This window comes from Rattus norvegicus, chromosome 8, assembly GCF_036323735.1.
Source record: "Rattus norvegicus strain BN/NHsdMcwi chromosome 8, GRCr8, whole genome shotgun sequence".
In the NCBI taxonomy this organism is placed as follows: Eukaryota; Metazoa; Chordata; class Mammalia; order Rodentia; family Muridae; genus Rattus; species Rattus norvegicus.
In genome coordinates this window covers 102006973-102026526 of record NC_086026.1, presented here as the reverse complement: position 1 = coordinate 102026526, position 19554 = coordinate 102006973, and the positions used below count along the sequence as shown (strand labels likewise).

The following is a 19554-nucleotide window of genomic DNA, read 5'->3' as shown; positions in this document are numbered from 1 at the left end:
TCTTTTTTTCGAAGCTGGGGACCGAACCCAGGGCCTTGCGCTTCCTAGGCAAGCGCTCTACCACTGAGCTAAATCCCCAACCCCAAATATATTCTTTTTATAGTTAGGGAACCTGCTTCGTTCGTACCATCACTTATCTTATAGGGTGCACTCAGAAAAAAATAGTCACTGATTTCCCAAGAAGAGTATGTGCTTATCAAATGTGTAAAGTACATTTCATTCAAATTAATATTAACTTGATTTTTTTTAAGTTAAAAAAATTCCAATGTGAGTAAAGATAGTTCTCTTAAAAGAGCAACTCTTATTCTTAATTCTGCCTTTATTAAAATCTTTTCGGGTTGCTTATGAGACAAGCTCAGTCTAACATTTAAAAATCTACATTATAGACGCTCACGGATTATTCTTCAAAGAGCATAGGATCAAAAAAATTGGCTGGTATTTACAAGTAAGGGAGAAGGGACCATCCAAACACAGGGCCACGCGGACTGAAAAGCAAGCGTCTCATGAGGAAGCTGCAGGAAGCCGCAGCTGCGGACTTACCATGTCTCGAGCATTGCGGCAGAGAGACATGTCGGGATCCAACTTATCACGCACAAAATAGTTCCTTTCACTCATCTCTGATCGCAGCGTCTTCCCTTGAATTAAGTACACATTAGCCATGTATGGGACATTCCATATTCCTCTGAAGGTAAAAAAAAAAAAGCATTCCAGTAATACCACACATACAAGGAATGTCTTTCGTGCTTACATTCTAAAATAAATACTTTGTAATGTTCATGGTTTGCATATATAAATTATTCAGCTGGCTAACAATATGATGATGTTTGACAAAAGTGAATGTTTTGTATATACATGTCCTAATGAGGTTCAGAAGAAACTATTATCCCTAGATAGACTCTAATTTAGGTGTATCTAGCTGTTGTTACATGCCACTTTGTTACAGTTATGTTATACAGACTACTGTACAGAATGGTTTCTGTTCATCAGTGAACGTCTGATAGCAAAAGCGCTCACACAGAACCAGAAGTGTGCTAGCATTAGCTGGCATAGCTCCCTGCAGACATCAATGCCAAGACACAGGTCATAGAAGTATTCATACCACAGGACTTTGTAAACACTATTCCTGAGGGTGTGCATCCAACCACAGTCAAAATAAATAAATAAAAAATACATGAACATAAAAATAAGAACCCCCTATGACGTGTCACAACAGGAGCAATGATATTCCTAAGGAAACTCACAGCATTATTAACTTTTAAATATTCACTGGAGTTGTGTATTTTGCAAGACATATAACAGACATATAACATGGTGCAGTTCATTTAACTTCATACCTATGGTATTCTCAAGGAATTCATTGAGCTTTCCTTAAATCTGGGCATGAAGAAGCCGTGAGGAAATGCAGCTGGAGTGGAACTGTTGGCAGACAGTTCCCTCTTCGCACTATCCCCAGCCCAGTCTGACACAACTCATCCTATATGAACAATATCAGCTCCTGAAAGCCCATGTCTGTCACGATTAGGAAACAGAAAGTCTTGACCAAGGACGTGTAAGACTTCATTTTGTCTTACTTACATGAGAAAATATAAACAATCAAAGGCCTTTAAATCAATATGATTTGTCAGGTAAATTCAAACACTAAACGTGCTGGGATACGCAATACTTCTTTCTGAGGGCACATATGCAGATGCACTCCTATGTGTCATCAGCCATGAATCACTCCTTCCTCCAGCTCAGTAACTGACCACAGTCCTTACCATCCTCTATGGGTGGATCAGACAGGAAACCACTGTATACAGAGCAACAATAATGGTTTACTATAATCCACACGAAGGCACGGCCCTGCATTTGACAACCTTCACTTTCATCCAATCCATGGATAGTATCAAATATATGACTTCGGAAAGTCATTTTAGACTCAATAAAAGTAACTGAAATGGAGTTGTCTTCCTACTGATCCCTTACCTATTATGCTATCAGATAACAAAAACTTTATTATAGATTATTATTATCAATCAGATCTAATGCTCCTAAGCCCATCTTTATTTTCAGATTGACCTTGCCACATCTACAATTTCCCCAAGGACAATATGAGGCATTCAATCTGAGAACACCTCTTTTTAGATGTCAGCTGAAGAGTTGGCTAATTAAGACCAAGCACTTAGGACTCCGGCATGCTAGCCTACCATCTAGGAAAACAGAGTGACATTCTTGCCTAGTAGTTCCTTAACAAAACTCTTGATATTTGACAGACTAATTTTCTTAATTTTAGAAAATGTCAGCTATCATCTAGAAAGTATATATGACTTGTACACTGGCACATTGTAGCATGTCACCTAAAAGATGACAATTGAATGTCGGTGAAGTTTCCTACCTTTTTAGAACACATTAGCTCTTACACACAGAGATGACAAACTAAAAGCTACCGCCATCACCAACAAAAAACCTCATGAGATTGCAAATGTTGGGAAGTTTTGGTTTTCTGCATTATTATTTCCATATTTATAAATTTTAAAGACAAGAAAGACAAGTTTTACTGGAGCTATTAAATGAATTAGGTAAACTAAACTCTTTTCCAGCTTTTAGGAGAGAGCTCTACTCCTCTCCTCCATTAGACAGGTACACATGGCAACCAAGTATTATCATCTAACAGTGAAGTTGCCCACTAATCACATAGACTGCTTTCTAACAAAAAATGTTATTATGTAACTGTAAGTGATCTCCCAGTTTTCAAATTTATACTAAGCAAATTGAAGATAGATATAGATGGTTTTCAAGTAACATTGCATGTTATACTGAACCACCCAGCCTAGAAGTCCACATAAGATCATATCTTCACTGTATTGTATATGAAAAGATTAATCAGTTAACTCACACTCTGTTTCCCTGAACGATATCTACGTAATCTTCAGAACGAGCATAGTATCCATCAGGACTCAGGGCTCCCCAGAAGTTGGACCACAACTTTCCATGACGTGTCACAAGAGGGGCAATGATCTTCCTAAGAAAGGAAACCCACAGCATTATTAACTTTAAAATAGTCATTGGAGTTGTGCATTTTGCAAAACATGTAACATGTTAAAGTTCATTTAACATATAACAATCATAATGTGTGTGTATATATATATACATAAATATAAATACACAAATAAAAAATTAATCCCATCATTTTTTCTTCAATAGACACAAAATTTTTAATTATGGTAATTAAAAAGAGCAAAAATGGAAAATTTATTGGAAATGCTAACAAAATATTCAAATAATAGCACGTTAGTTACATTGAAGAGAGTAAAGATAGATTGTTTCACTGTTTTTAAACTACATTCTAGTTTAACTGGCAAACGGAACACTCTCCACAGTGTTAAGGTAGCCAATGGATACTTGTTGAATGAAAAACAACACAGGCAGATGGGCTGAGACACTGACAAGGCAGTGTTCCAAAAACAAACCCTAATTACTTTACCGTCTGTCTTCGGGATTTTAGGACTTTTAAAACTGGGTTACAGTTGTAAGCTGGACTCGCAGCAATGGATATGTCAGCCTTCACTTTAGAAAACAAAACAGAGATGCTTGCCTAGAACTGCAAGTCCCCTAGGAAACTAGAGTTTGAATTTAATTGCTACCATGATGGGGCTGAGAGGCGGGACTTTGAGAGGCCTCCAATGAATCTCGGTCCCTAACTTCAGAGAAGGTTATAAGAGCAGAGAGGCCTTGAAACTCTTTTCCTCTTCTCCCTCTTCTCCTCATACAGTACCCAAGAATGTTGTGAGGCAGCTGGCAGCCCTGCAGCAGCCCCTGCATGTTATACTGAACCACCCAGCCTAGAAGTCCACATGAGTGAAAGAATAAACTCTTACTCTTTATAAATTACCCAGTTGGTGGCCTTTTGTTACAGCCATAGCAAATAGAGTAAGACACTGTAACAATGTCTTGTCTTATTAACTATTTGGAACGTGGTTCCTTTGAGAGAAACACGTACAGGTTTGAAGTGCATCAGGTTTTCCCTTGGTTAGTACCTTATATTATCCATTTGCAAATGAGTAAAGTCTGACAGTCAGTCTCTATGTTTACTTTTAGGTTGCAGTGGCACCAGATCATTTAAGAAAAGCTCACATGATTCTTCCATGCTTTTGGACTGAACATTCTCCACAAAGAATCCTAATTCAAAATGCCCAATACTTCCGAAGATCAGCAGGCCCCTTGCATGAACATATACTAAAATAAAATAAGTATAAAAATATTATATCTCAAGGCTAGAGAGATTGTTCAGTAATTAGGAGTATTAGCTTGTTATCCAAAGACTCAGGCTTGGTTCCCAGCACCTTCATGTCAGCTCACAAACCTTTTTCACTTTAGTTCCAATGGATCTGACAGACGTTAAGGTCTCTGGGCAATGGGCACACACATGTGGTTCCCAAACCTATATGCAGGCCACGTACTTATACACAGAAAAAGATCAATTAAGGAAAAATATGTATCATGCCCACCAAGATATTTTTTTTTACTATTTACCAAATATTAGCCAGAAGCATGTGGTTTTGTCTTGTAGAATAGCATTAGAAATAATGCTACAGGGGTTGGGGATTTAGCTCAGTGGTAGAGCGCTTGCCTAGCAAGCACAAGGCCCTGGGTTCGGTCCCCAGCTCCGAAAAAAAGAAAAGAAAAAAAAGAAATAATGCTACAAATTAGTACTATGGGAATTCAGGGAATGATGATTCAATGTCCATAACTGACATGAAGTATTTTGACAGTTAAAAAAGGCCAAAACAAACAAAAAACTTATAATTTCAGTTGTTCCTGAAGTGTTAGACTGAGAAACTTAGTCTAACAAAGCTTGCTTGCCGTGCACCTTAGTGTTTTTTAAGAATGGAAAGTATGAAGAAACAAACTGGGGGAGATGACTTCTCTTTTATCAAAGAAGTAAAATGGGGAGCAAGAAACAGGGAGAACAGAGAGGTGACAGATGCTCAAAGTTACATGTCCCATCCTGAACAAGTGGCCTACACTTGAGTTCTCTGTATCTCACACATATCATTATGCACACATTTTCTCATGTAAACTTCAGAAGCAAGAACCACGAGAGTCATACGTAAACTTTTGTTAACTGAGAAGTCCATGCAAATAGGAACCATTGGTTTTACAAGTCTGTAAAGGGGTAAAGAATAAAAAAGGTAACTCATTTCCTCTTAAAATAATTTTATTTTTCAGATTATTAAAACCTTTGATTAATAGTAAGGGGAATATATACTTAATATCTGGCATGAATTTACACTAGGATAGTAACTAATAATTAAGTAACTATGACTAGACAAATTGTCATAAAATTAACTCATTCATGATGGCTAATTTTAAGTCTCAACCCAGCAAAACTTAGCATCACCAAGAAGGAGACTTAAAGAAAAAATTTCTAGATCAGGTTGGCCAATGGGCATCTCAGGGTGTTTTAATTGTTAACTGAGGTGTGATGATTCAGTCTACTCTGGGCGGTACCATTCCCTACACAGGGCATCCTGAGTAGTAACAAAAGACAGAAAAACTAGCTGAGAACAAGCGAGCAATTGTCCAAGAGCAATTACACTCTCTCTGCTCTTGACTGTTGATAATTTATATTCCAACCTTGACTATCTCACAATAATTGACTGTAACCCGAACCTTGTGCCAAATAAAGCTTCTTCCCTAAGTTGTTTTTGTCAGGTTATTTTTTTTTTACAGCAACAGAAATAGAACTAGACTACTACTTAATACTGAAAGTCTGTATGTGTCATATGACAAGCATTCAAATCAGAGTGGGAAAATATTAACAAAGCAAAATTTTAAAATTATTGAATTCTCCTAGATTTTTTATGAATCTGAGAGAACTTTGTAATATCTCTATCAGCTTATTCAAGTCAAATGGTTAAAACCTTAAAATACTTTGAGAAAGTATGAACTTGAAATTGGCTTAAAGCAGGTATCTGTGGATGAGCACAATGGGACGGAACAGACAGACCGTGTGTGCTCTGTCAGGTTAGGCAGCAAAGGCTGGATCTGCAGACTGAGCAGACCTAGGAGCATGACTCCACATGCAGGAAGGGTTGATGCAGCATAGCTGACTTCCTATGTAACTTGTAACACAGTGAAGTCATGCTGACATTTCAATTCCTACTCCTTTTTTTTTATTGTGTCAAGTATAAATGCACACAAACAGCACAGATGTGGGCCGTGAGGACCGGGGAACAGCAACAGAGACAGTAGTCACTGTATTAGAGCAGGTAGGATTACGACCCTTGAATCCATAATGTTTTTATACCATTTCAATTCGAGTCAGTGACAGTCAGTATAACAGAAAATGCAACTCTAGCTTGCCGTGGAATGATCAGAGTGTTGGAAAAGTCTGACTTTAGAACTACAGTTCTACCAAATAACTGATGAGCTTTATGAAGGCCTAGATTTAAAATATTTACAAATGATAAAAATTTAAAAATGTTCTAGTATTAGATATATTAATATTTTAATTAAATGCTGCTTATATAAAAAATAGACCAAATACCGTTAAACAGCCACTTTTTGTCTATAAGTGCTATTAAACACTTTTGGCTACGATTGCTAATGGAATATTTAGTACAGGGAGTTTACAAGATCCAGAAGACAGTTGAATGTGACCTACCTCAATTTATTACAGTTAGAGAGTAGGTCCACACAGAGGTGGGAAATTACCGTATGACTAATGAATTCATGTTAAATCTTAGTACCTGTTTTGTTCAATCAAAATTTTTAAAGTTCTTGGGTTTGTCAAAACAACATCTGCATCCACACTAAAGTAGTAATCACACTTTTCATCCTGACGGCAGAAATCCCTGGTGTTGAGAAAGAAAATAAAATAAGCATTAGATAAAAATTCCTGTTTGGAAATATTGGCATAAAGCAAACCTAAGTAGGGATGCACTGATGTTATTTTCCCAACCACACTGCTCGACACTGAAAATCCCTAATTCATCAATGTACAGGAATACATCACTACAATCTTAGACCAAGTGAGAATGTATTTCAAGTCACTATATACTTTAAGGCATAAAACATACAGGAGCCACAGGGATGGCTCATTGCATCACAGTTCTCGCTTTGCAAGCATAGGGACTTATGCCCCAAATCCATGTGAAAAGCTCAGCCTGGTCCAACATGCAGGCTGTACCCCAGGACTATAGTGACATAGACAGAGGGGGTGGCTGTGACTGGCTGGCTTAACACTGCCTCCAGGGAAGTGAGAGACGTTGTCTCAAGGGAATAAAGATAGATAAGGGTATCTGATGTCCTGCTCTGGCTTCTGCACACACTGTAGTTGTGCACACTATGCACATACATACACCATACATACAAAACATCTTGTGACAATGAGAATACGAGAACCTTGTAAATGCTTTCTGAAAAGGAAAAAATAATTCATCTTAATTTGTTTTATTTGAAATTACGTTTTACATGCTAACACATAGATACACAATATGAAATACTGTAAATAACTCAGATTCTTTTAGTAGTTTAGGTTTTTTGCTGGGGTGTGTGTGTGTTTGTGTGTGTGTGTGTGTGTGTGTGTGTGTGTGTGTGTGTGTGTAGTGATGGAGATTAATCCCAGCTTTATCCATGCTAAGACCAATGTACTACAAACCTAGACACCCACATCTGGAATTTGAGAGGAATTATGGAGATGAAGCTAAAGGTGCCTTGAGTCTTAATATCTAATACATGATTGCAGAGAATGTTTCTTAAGACAGTTGTCTCCTGACTGCTCACTGGAGGTGGTGACTGGTATCTTTTTACAAGAGAGCCTGCAGCGTTATCAGCAGAAATACCAAGGACTGAGCCAGTGCTGATACCATGATGACCTGTGAAATCTTCCACATGCATTTAGGATTCTTTGCCTGCTTGATCCTTCGAGTACTGGCCCCGCTGACTACTTTCTGCTTTAAGTTCATTTTCAAAGTAGGTGCCAGCAGGACAGTTGATTGGGAAGACTTACAGCAGTCATTCAAACCATCAGAGGGAGGGAGTCCTGAATGGGGACTCAGGGGGTTATCTAATGATTCAGTTAGGGGTAAAGGCACTTCGGACTGTACGAAAAGCTCATCCCAAGCAGAACCCTAGCTATGAGCCAGACTTGCACAGTAAAAGGCGTAAGAGTCAGCAACAGACAAGAATGTCTCCTGATAAGAAGCCACGGCATGTTTGCCCTTTGACAAGCAGTTTACGAAATGTTTCTGGAGAATCGGCTTGGCATTCTCTGAAGCCATGACGTCTCTATGAGCAGAGTTTTACATGGATGCTATTAGAAGTATGCAGACTTCCGCGCACACAATATTAGCCATGGCAAGTAGGAGCACCTGTATTTCCCATAGGGGCATTACTATATATAGGGCCTCTAATGGTGAATTTAAAAGCAAGTCATTTACTATTGCAGCCATAATATTCATTTATCGGCTGTTTTGCTTCAATCTTTATCCGAAGTTCAATTCATAAACTGATTAAACATTTTGACTCAGTTTAAAGAAAAATGTAAGAAACTTCTACAGCTGTCCTGTGTAACCACACCCATGCAGAACTGACTCCTGGAGCTGTATCTGTGACAGACATGAAGCAGCTGCCTTGCAACTTTAATGGAATAATTTTGAGACAATTTTTTCATGAAGTTCATCTATTAGAACACTAATTCGGCATACAGCATTCAGACATACATTCCCATGTTTCTGGCTTCCGCTTGACTTAGATTTTCCTCTGGTCCTACTATTTTTATAGAGCTGATGTCGTGTTTAGCTTTATCAACAAACGCTTTGATGTCCTTTTCATGATAAACTTCCTGTAACATATTTTAAATAGAAAAAGTTAGAGAGAGAACAATCATGATTTATACATGAAGACAATGCTTCACACTGAGAGTGTGAATTATACGATTCACAGTTGTTCAATTGGAGAAAATACACTTAACTGTCGGTTAAAACACACACACACACACACACACACACACACACACAACAAACATAAAATCGGTTTGCATCAATATCCAAAAAGAGAATTGCTTCAAAAATATTTCAGTATCCACTCCTTGGTTAAGTCCTGCAATGCTACTCAAATCCTAATCATTCAAGAGAATTTGAACTGAAGGGAGAAAAAAAAAATCTTATAGCCTAGGAATCCCATACATTTGTCATAAAAATCTAGAAAAGAAGGTCTACTAAATATAATAAATATTAATCTGTTATGAATATAAAGTCTTGTGAAAAAACGTAACAATAATCTTTGAAGCCAAAGACAGCAATACAATGATATGAGAGACTGTCGTTAGTAATGGAGACTATTTGATGTATTAATATCGACAGATATCCCGTCTGCAGTGTCAACCGCCAGTTTAGCTTGATTCAGCCATACTGAAGTTCAGGGGGATTCTCTCTCCAGCACCAGGCCGTGAGGAGAGTTTTATGCAACAGTCAAACTCAGCCTTCTCAAAAGGCTGTCATAGCATGGCCAGGTCAGCTATCACACAAGGTGCAAGACACAGCCTTAAACAGAATGACGAACAGAAACGTTAAAGATTTTTAAGGCCATTTAAGGCAAGTAAAATGTGAAGAAAAAGCCTAACACCATGAAAGTAAAAAGGGTTTGTTTTAAGTATCTCTACTATGATGAATTTTGGATGGCAAATGTCTGACATTTACTCTTTGAAATTATGAAAGATGGGTTTCTGAAATTTTAAAATACTCTACAGAAAAAAAAATGATTCTGAGACACCCAAACACAAAGTTAAACAAAATTCAAAATTATTTCCACAAAAGTAGAAAATACCATGCTTCGTGGCTTGCAAGAAATAGCAACATCAAATTCTCTGGTGAAGCAGATGCCACTTTGGGATGGATGGAAGTGGTTTTAGTTCTAATGCTGTGGGATTATTGCTAGAAAATCAGCAATGGCAGAAATCCACTAAAAGAAAGCCCTGAACCCTCTTCAGTGCAAAGGAACACAAGCTCTTACACACACCCTTCACAGACATGTCGTATGAAAACGGCTAATATTCAGCCATTTTGATCTACAGAAACCGTCGATTTCATGCTGCTCAGCCTAACGTTAGATTCAATTTTCAATTCTCAACATAGAATGGAAGAAAACCTTCCACTTGGTTTATTTGCAAGGAAAGTCACTTCCGAAGAATTCTCACCCACGACACTCACGAGGGAATACTCACTTTATTATGGACAAAGAGTCGAAGTGCTTCTTTAGGGTAATCCAGTGTTAACAGTAAGTCCAGGAACCGAGGTAGAAAGGGGGTTGGTTGTTCAATAAAAACACCTAGTGTTACCTTCGGATAGACCTACATGTTATAGCAAATACAAAAGCAAACTCTGATCAGTCCGACTTCAAATTCTGCTCAGATCTTAAACAGTATCACAGTGGGGGAAAACTGCAAGCAAACGACACCACGCTAGACTTTCAAGTCAGCATAGTCACTAAGCTTGCATCAAGCACTGATGTGCTCTGCACTGTAAGTTAATTTCCACAAAGCCAGTCAAGGTGACTTTATCAAATCACATCACATGCCTCCTGAAACTTGGATGTAGAACTTAAAGTACTTCTGTGATTCATTTCCTTCAGGGCTGCTCTCAAAAAAATGTCTTCCGAGCTGAACTGTTTTGAAAGAATGCTGTAAGTTCCAGACCAGGGGTGTTGCTTACTGGTGGAGACCCTAACTATCCCTGGGCATGGAGAAAGGAGAGATGGCAAGGAAGGGAAAGGGAAAAGGAGGGGGCTGGAGAGGAATAATCTCATCTTATTAATAGGCTCTTTTTATCTTACTCTTTTCTTCACATTTGATATACACTACTTTCACTAACATTTTGTTTTAATGAAAATGTTTATGCATTTTCTTAAATCTACGTTAGCATATTTAGGTGTAGTTTCCCCTTTTATTTTTTATATGAAACTGCAATCCACACTGACTATGGCAGTCTCTGTGATGTTTTCACCAAAGAGAATGGAAGCTCCCTGTTTTAAAAGAGTATCAGTAAGGAGGAAAAACAGACATACAAGTTAACTACTATGCAACAGGGCTAAAGCCAGACCTACGAGACGCTAAACACGCTGAGCAAGCTCGATACCACTGAGCCAGACCTTCGGCCCACCCGTGCTGTGTGGACTTGGCTCTTCTCATCTCTTCACACCCATCCCTGCGTTATCTGAATGCGAGAATATGTTTGCAGGAAACTGAGCTGATCCACTGGGCTTGACTTATCACTTCAAACACTGATTACTAGACGAGCAAATAAATGCAAAACCCCTAGAAGCAGCACATCCACCCTCCAGGAGCTTTCAATGGAGGAAATTAGTCAGGAGTAGCTCACGGTCTTCTCTGACGTGTCTCATTCAATGTCCTAATGCCTTAGAAGTTATGAACCATCCCACATTATACAAAAGCAAGACGGAACTCAGGAGGAACTTAGAGCCATTCAATGTTCTTGGTTTATTTTTCTTAACAGTAGCAACAACAGGGAAACATCTATCAAACACTAAAAGTATCTGAAATATGCACACATAGTGCCAGTAAGATGATCCAGAAGTCCAGGCAGTAAAGGTGTTTATGATCCATAGGACTCATACTAAAAGGAGAAAACAAACTCTTGCAAGCGTCCTCTGACCTCTGCATGTGCACACAGAATGTGCACACTAGCATGCACACAAACATACGCACAAACAAAGCATGAATGAATTAAAATATAACCGAAATTTGATTTTAGCCAATAAAAATGTGCTATGACCCACATCTAAACATATTCTCACTCTGGGGTCTTAACTCTTACAAATATTTAATTTCTATGTCCCTATTGAATGATCACTATATTTTGAGACTACAGACTTTTACTATATTTAGGAATAACTTGTTTTCCTTTCCTAGCAGATTTTATAAAGTTTTAAGTCAAACAATTTAGAACGAAATTATTTATATACAAAAACCTTATTTATATGTTGAACTAAAAAAAATAAATAAATAAAACCCTCAACATGAACATTTTCTCCTTCAACCAGAAAGTTTATATTAGAAAGGAAAATCCAAACAGAAGGAATTGATTCTCCTTCCAGAGGACACCACCATTTTCTGCAAAAAACATCAAGACAAACGTTTAAACATCTCTGTGGTGCAGCTTCATTCAGAACTGCTCTGGCTTGCTTTCCAGATAGGAAACGTTTAGTTTGTTGCTTGAAAGTCTGGCCAAAATATCCTTCCTTCCAAGTGACATAGAGCTCTATTCAGAAGTTACTAAATGCAGACAATTTGCTTTTTATCCTCCCTTCAGGCAGCAATGAGAAATGAAGCATTCATTTTGGGAGTTCCAGGGTGCTGCGTGGGGGACCTGCCGCTCCACAGGTACCGCGGCCACACAGCCCTCACAGACTTTATTTTGAGCCTGTGCTGCTTTACCTCCCAGGCATGCTGCAAATGCTCGATTCTCTCAACTTTCAAGCTGTTAGTGGTTTCAAAACAATTCAAAAGGACAAGTCAATAGATTTTCTCAGTCACTGTATCTTTACAGTATAAATCCATTACCTAATATCCAAGGGACGGTATAAAACAATTTGCCTTTTCTCCTGAGTCACTGCATTTTATGACAATGTAGATTTTTAATATAAATTGAAACAAATAATTTCCACTTACATCTACTGTAGACAGGTCAATTGTGTCAAAGTCACAAAGAGCACAGCCATTTTCCTGTGTCCATGAATTTGGAACATAGTTTCCAAAGTAATTCAAGAGAATCTAGTAAATGCAAGAAAAACAGATGAGCAGTAGTCCTTACCCACTGCGGTGTTGTCACCGGATACTCGTAGTTCCACAGAATTCTGTCTGCACCTGGCATATCCCAATACCCACACTAACATTTATCAACAATAAATACACATTAAATAAAGCTCTCTTTACACTAACTGCTTCAAACTGTGTCTAGAAAGGTCTATGTGGTTACAACGTGTGTTGTACTACTTTATATAATTTGATAAAGGAATACTAATAAAAAACGATCATTGCAAAAATATGCCAAAAAATCTATTAAAGGAGCAAATAAGACATTTTAGACCAATTTCCATAAATCATATGTTAGCACTTTAGTGATGAGATAAATGTGTTTAAATGTCCAGCAGACACTGCAGTAAATGGGGCAGGGATAATGTGATCTCTTCCCAACACATCACACAAAACAAATGCTGAGAAAAATTCATCACCAAAGGACATTAGCAATTTCTGGAGACTTAACGGTCAGCTAGGCTTTGGAGTGCTGCTCAGAACACTGGTGCTGCATGGGAAATGTCCAATGCACAAACCAAGGCTGTGCTAAAGTAGAGGCTGCTTACCCATCTGACAAGCTCCCCGCTCCCTGACTATGGCCCTCCCTTCTCAGTATCGATTGAGAGCAATTGGAAGAGGTCACAAGACGCAAGCTCACTACAATTCCCTTTGAGCCCTAAAAATAACTCCAAACTCTCCAAAATCAGGACACGGCAGAAGATACTCTCTAGGTGTCACGACATGTTTTGCAGTCTTGATATCACAGTGTCTGTTGTACCCTAACATTAGCACTATAGAACACCCCTCAAATCCCCATTGTGCTTATTTAATCATGTTTTTTTCATCATGGCAAAAGTAAGATCATCAAAAGAAAGACTCAACTGTATTAAAGACAGAAGTGGAAATACATAAGGAAGTGCCCAGATTCTTTTCCAGCTCCTCCTGGCTCGACAGTGCAGCACAGATGACCTAGCCGCTTCACCAGAGCCCTTCCACCGTCTGGGCCACATTTTCCACAGCACTGAAAGTTTCAATCAGAGGCTGCTGCAACCAGTAAACTCTGCGTTAGGACAGAAAAGCCTTTGTGCTGCTAGGATGCTACAGATGTGGCTACACTGAACCTCTGCAAACCTGAGACAAGGACGTGCAGCGCACGGCATCTGCTGTGGATGACATGGTACCTCTGAAGGCAGGAACCATATATATGGCCATGACAGTCACTGTGACATTCAAGGGTCAGTGAGGCAGAGCACGGGGATGCACACCTTTAGCCCCAGCACTCCTAGCCTCCAGGTTAGCTAGAACTGTACAGTGACATCCTCTGAAAAGGGGTAGAGGCCAATGGTGACATTTTAAATGTATAACAGAAACAAACGCAGAAAGTACTTCTGATTGTCCAATAATTAGTGACTAATAAGACATGCTTATATAAAAATGGACACCCTGATAGGTGTTACTTTTAAAGGGCACGAAAATGTAAAACATGAATTGAAATACATAATTGGACACATTAAGAAAGTCCTCACAACATTTGACTGACAACTTTCCCACTTAGAAATAAAAATTTAACATTTATGCCATGAATTCATCTACTAGATCCTTGGTATGAACATGAAAATGGTCAGGAACTCCAAGGGGTAAAGCACAGAGGGGGATTTGTGCCTTCTGTTTTTAGAATTAAAATGTGATCTTGTAACTTTCCACCTTCTGCCCTTTGTTTCTAGAGTAAGTAAGCTGTTGAGAAACAGTCCTTTTGATGGGAAATGTCCTCCCGTTTCTCATCCATGGCAGAGACTATCCACCTCCTCCCAATTCCCACACACCAGAGCATCTGTTTTCCTCATAATTGGAGACATTTCTGCTGGCTGCTGAGCAAGGTGTGGAAAGCTGCTCACAGGGCGAGGCTGCCTTGGGCTCCAGGGCACTGGATCTAGAACTTCCTGACTCTTCAAAACACTTCCAAGTGTGATATCATTTGCACTTGCCGAGGACCGATCCTGAACCAGAGCTAGCTATTCTTGAAGGTCACAGTGGCTACACATTATGATCTGGGGGCACGAATTAAGGTCATTTTTATTATACATCAAAAGAGTTGAAGAAATTACTTCTTTTCATGTGCAAAACGAGATTCTTCTAAGGTCTCTGAACAATATGGGGAATAAGGCCTGCTCTCCTGTCCTCGGGCCTTTGCTCTTCCTAAAAGTACAAATAAATAAACACTAAAGCGAAGTATCTACCTATGGAATAAAAGGTCATAATCCTGCTAACGGAAAATCCTATTTTAAACCAGATGCTAACTGCATAAAGACAATGTAAGTAAATGCTCATGTGGAAGTTTCTCACACAGGTTTTAAGAGATGATGATCCTCACATAGTGGCCACAGTTCAACACTGAGAAACAGCGAGCTGACGACGCAGGTACTCACTTTGGTGGGCCCATTCCCATTGATGGCCACTGGCAGTGTTTCATAAAATGTATTCTTCACTCTGCTTTTACCATTTTCAAACTTTAAAACAACTTCGTCTGGGTTAAAAGGAGAAAAGTTTTTGTCAACTTCAAACATATACAGGTCTATAGATTTGTAAAACACACTATCCCGTTATTTTAATGCACAGAAACTATCTTCTCCAAGTCCGTAGTTAGCAAACAAAGGCTGGCTCCTAACCAAACGCCTTATCACTAAGCCTGGTTGTGAAGTGGCTCAAGGCTGCTTCACTGGTTCCTGACCAGGTTCCTAGCTGTGTGATACTAGCCACACTATCAAAGTTTATCCTCCTGCAGTGGACCCAGACTGGCCTTGAATGACTGCCCTAGAAACAGCAAGCCATGTGTGTGCGGTGAGTGTGCATTCCCAGGTCTAAGCAAGACTTGCATAGTGACTGGGCACCTGATCGGGTGGATGTCTAATTCTCAGCTGGTCTTCTGTGATGGTCCAGAAAAACATAGAGGGGCATGGAAGGCACCATGTCTGTACTCCAAGCTTCTCCCTTCACAGTTCTAAACACTACATGCTTTCTATCCGAAGAACTTAATCACTGGATGGTCAGCACTGTGAATTATGCTGAACTCTAGCACGTTCTTAATTTTTAAAATGATAATGCATTAATAGATAAAAATATTTGACTCTTAGTACACAAATCAATGTACCGACATGTCCTACTGGGGTATATGTGTCTCTAGAAAAGAATAAAATCAAGGATCCTCACCGTGAACATGTGCATGTTCCGTACAGATGCACTTAAATATGCAGGTATGCACATGTTCTGTGTGTGTACTCACAAGTATCCAAGTGTGTGCACAAGTACTGTTTGAGCAGCCAGAAGTATACACTTGTGTGCGCACACACACAAGTGTGCAGATGTATCTGCATGTTGTATGGGCAAGTACTGACAAAAGCACAGGTGTACACAAATGTTACATATATACTCATGTGCAGGTATGTGCACATGCTCTGTATGGATCCTCATAAGTGTGCACAAGAACGCTCTGTACATGCGCTCTCAAGTATGCAGACATGCTTGCTTGTGTACAAGTGTACAGGTGTGCTTATATGCTCTGTAAGAATGTATTCACATATGTAGTAGTGTACATACGTGCTTTTTGTGAGTATACACACATGTGCAGGTGTTGTACACCTTGTGCACACAGTCATAAGTTTGCAGGTGTTATGTGCACACTGAGAGTGTATTCACACATGTGTAGGTATGCACACGCTCTATATATACTCACAAGTATACAGGTGTTCAGAGCCCCTCTCACTCTTCCACCATCCATTCATAGATTTTACCAATTGCCTTTCAATTTACTAAAGAGTCTCCCTTCCAGGTAACTCAGGATCCAAAGAACTTGAACCAAACAGTGTGTTGTACAGATGTAATTAACACACAGCTACCCATCCAAGGTAAGTGACCCAATGGACTATATGGAAACGTGACAGGTTAAATTCAGTATTTGATGGGTTTGAACATTTTAAGGGTTGTCACCTTGACTACAGTACCACATGGTCTAATGCAGGAGAGAATGCATGGGTGTCTGTACCTGTAGCTCCATTCAAGGCCTGGAAAATTTTGCATCTGTGATCCAATGTGATGTTAAGAGCTTCCTAAAAAAATAGAAAAACAGATAACATTGAAAACTACAACAGAAACAGCCAACACTAGTAATACTGATATACCTATCTTTGAGGGGATTTGCAACTTTTTAAAATACTTGTTTAACATATTATGAAAATATTCAGATGTCTACGACAGACACCACTGTACACTTGACACTTGCTCTCACACAGATCAAGCATCCCTGGTGACAGTGTGCAGGGAAGAAAAATCACAATTATATTTATAGGGCACAGAAAATGCACAAAATATTACCTCATGTTATTCAAATAATTTGTTCAGATTACATTTGCTTTTTCTCTGAATTAAAGCTTAAATCAATTTTAAGAATGTTTTCTATAAAGCATGAGGCAGACTGAGTTATAACAGTACCCAGAATTTTTAGTATGGTCTATGCATTTGAGAACCACAAAATTTTATTCATATGTAATGTGCAGTCACAGGATATTTTGTCAAAGAAATGCAAATGCACTTCCTGACCCTTCCAGAAAGGCTCACTAAGGAAAGCCCATGAATTTCAATGGCTTTCTTTGTGAAGTCTCCCGAATTTTATCTGTCTAGAATATGTCTGTGAAGACTGGGGATCCAACAGTCATCGAAGCTACAGAGAACAGTGGGAAAATACGCACTCCAGGCTAGGTATGGTGCAGTGATGAGCAGAAAGACCACCACTGTTATAGCCCATGTTCTCTCTCTTTATATTTAGTATTCTAGAAAAGAAAAATAAATACAGACAAAGCATCTATCTTATTAGGCCCACTACTAGTTTTAGTTACTCTGTTTGTGACAACTATAGTATTTTACCTAGGAGATAAGACACTGTCCCTGCCTCCATAGAGTCTCAGGCCATGATCTCTGGAATTTCTTAATCAATTCATTCCACGATCTACATACATACCAAAGCACTCTTTTTTTCCTCTGCCTTTTTGATGATGATGATGATGATGGTGGTGGTGGTGGTGGAGGTGGTGGTGGTGTGTGTGTGTATGTGTGGGTGTGTTAACCTGTATGTGAGCACACATGTATGCAGAAGCCAGAACTCTACACTGATTATCTTTCTCTACTGCATTCTACCTTACATAGAGGCAGGGCTTCTCACTTGAACTTGGGGCTCACCAATTGAGCTAATTTAGCTGGCCAGCTTGCCCCAGAGACAGCAGCCTCTGTTTTTCAGCACTGAGATTACAGGTTAGTCTGTGTAGCATTCATGTGATATTTAGTACCCCAACTTGGTCTTCAAGCTGACACAGTTAGTGTTTTACCCACTGAGACATCTGCCGAGCCCCTTTGCAAACATCCTTAGCATTACTGCTGGCTATAAAACTGACTAAAATTTATCTGCACAGGACCATATTCCCACACAGTACCTACAATACCAGCCCCTGGATAATGGTGAGGCACCCTCAGACTCCAAGGGACAGGTCTCACAGAGATGCTCATTCTAGCTTGACATATGTCATTTTTCAAATCAAAAACTGTCTTTGAAGTGAGCTCATCAATATGCCATTTCAAAGTTATCAAAGTACTGCTAGGCACAGTTGTAATTGTGATTGTAATTTACAGCACTCCAGAGACAGAAACAGGAGGCTAAGTAGCTCAAGGAAAGTCTGGACTAAACAGGACCTTGCATAAAGATAGATAGATAGATAGATAGATAGATAGATAGATAGATAGATAGATAGATAGATAGACAGACAGATAGATAGATAGATGATAGATAGATTACTTTGTTATTGCTAAAACACTGTCTTAATGAAAGATATGTGCTCCAAATTTGGCATAATTGTCTGGTATTGTCGTTGGTCTCCAGGCTCAGAAATGCTACTGTCTTCACCTCATTCTGATATTCAGAGGCCTGGCAATGAGGTACAGCAGGTGGGCAGGTATGATGGTGTCGGCCCTGAATTTTCTAGTTGTTCAATGTGTCCTTCCATACAATGTGGCAAATAACAGGGTCTTAACCCTACTGTTTTCCTCTCTGATGGATCCAGGCTCAACAAGGCTCCTGACCCAGCCACTGAGAGATACAGAGAGTTCTCATACCCAAGGGAGGGAGGGAAACCAAGGCCACCACTCTACGCTTGCGCTTGCTACGCTGACTTGTATGTTTTCAACTGTGATGCTAACAAACATAATTCGCAATTCAGCCTCCAAAATCCTTTGTTTCCCTGACCACTTGGTGAAAGCCAAAACAGCAGATGAGAAACCGCAAGCTACTGCTCACCCTTTTCAGCGGGTCGATGTAAACTTTAGTGTAAAAGAGCTGGTCGTCATCATTATCCTGCAGATCCCACTGCTGGACCAGACGGCTGATGTAGGGAGCATAGCCAATAAAGCCTGCAACGCACAAAAACACAACAGAGAGCTTAGGATTCAAAGAACAAAATGCATGTCAACCTGTCAGTGTTAGCGCTGTTGGAGAACTGACAACGTTGCAAAGCCATGAGGTCTAACGTACCTGTATGCATGCTACAATAGAGATAATACCAATATAACATAATACAAAGCAAGATAACCAAAGATACTTTTAACCACATGCATCCTGAAGCTAAGTGACATACAGGAACGAACCTTTGAAGGTGGCCAAGGGAAGGCTAGCTAGGAAGAAGCAGGATAAAGTGGCATCCCTCCAACCTTGTGAATAG

The 19554-nt window shown here is 39.4% G+C and overlaps 1 protein-coding gene across 2 annotated transcripts in view; it reads right to left on the bottom strand.

The window, feature by feature from the left end:
* Nucleotides 1-19554, bottom strand: part of Plod2 (procollagen lysine, 2-oxoglutarate 5-dioxygenase 2) — an 82705-nt gene that overhangs the window by 20496 nt on the left and 42655 nt on the right. For both annotated transcript variants that reach the window (NM_175869.3, NM_001142915.1), the window contains exons 5-13: nucleotides 19134-19246; nucleotides 16836-16899; nucleotides 15223-15320; nucleotides 12671-12772; nucleotides 10208-10333; nucleotides 8706-8827; nucleotides 6732-6836; nucleotides 2876-3001; nucleotides 541-682 (exon numbers count right to left, since the gene is read on the bottom strand). In NM_175869.3, the coding sequence (NP_787065.2) occupies nucleotides 541-682; nucleotides 2876-3001; nucleotides 6732-6836; nucleotides 8706-8827; nucleotides 10208-10333; nucleotides 12671-12772; nucleotides 15223-15320; nucleotides 16836-16899; nucleotides 19134-19246 (998 nt within the window). The remainder of the gene's footprint in view (nucleotides 1-540; nucleotides 683-2875; nucleotides 3002-6731; nucleotides 6837-8705; nucleotides 8828-10207; nucleotides 10334-12670; nucleotides 12773-15222; nucleotides 15321-16835; nucleotides 16900-19133; nucleotides 19247-19554) is intronic.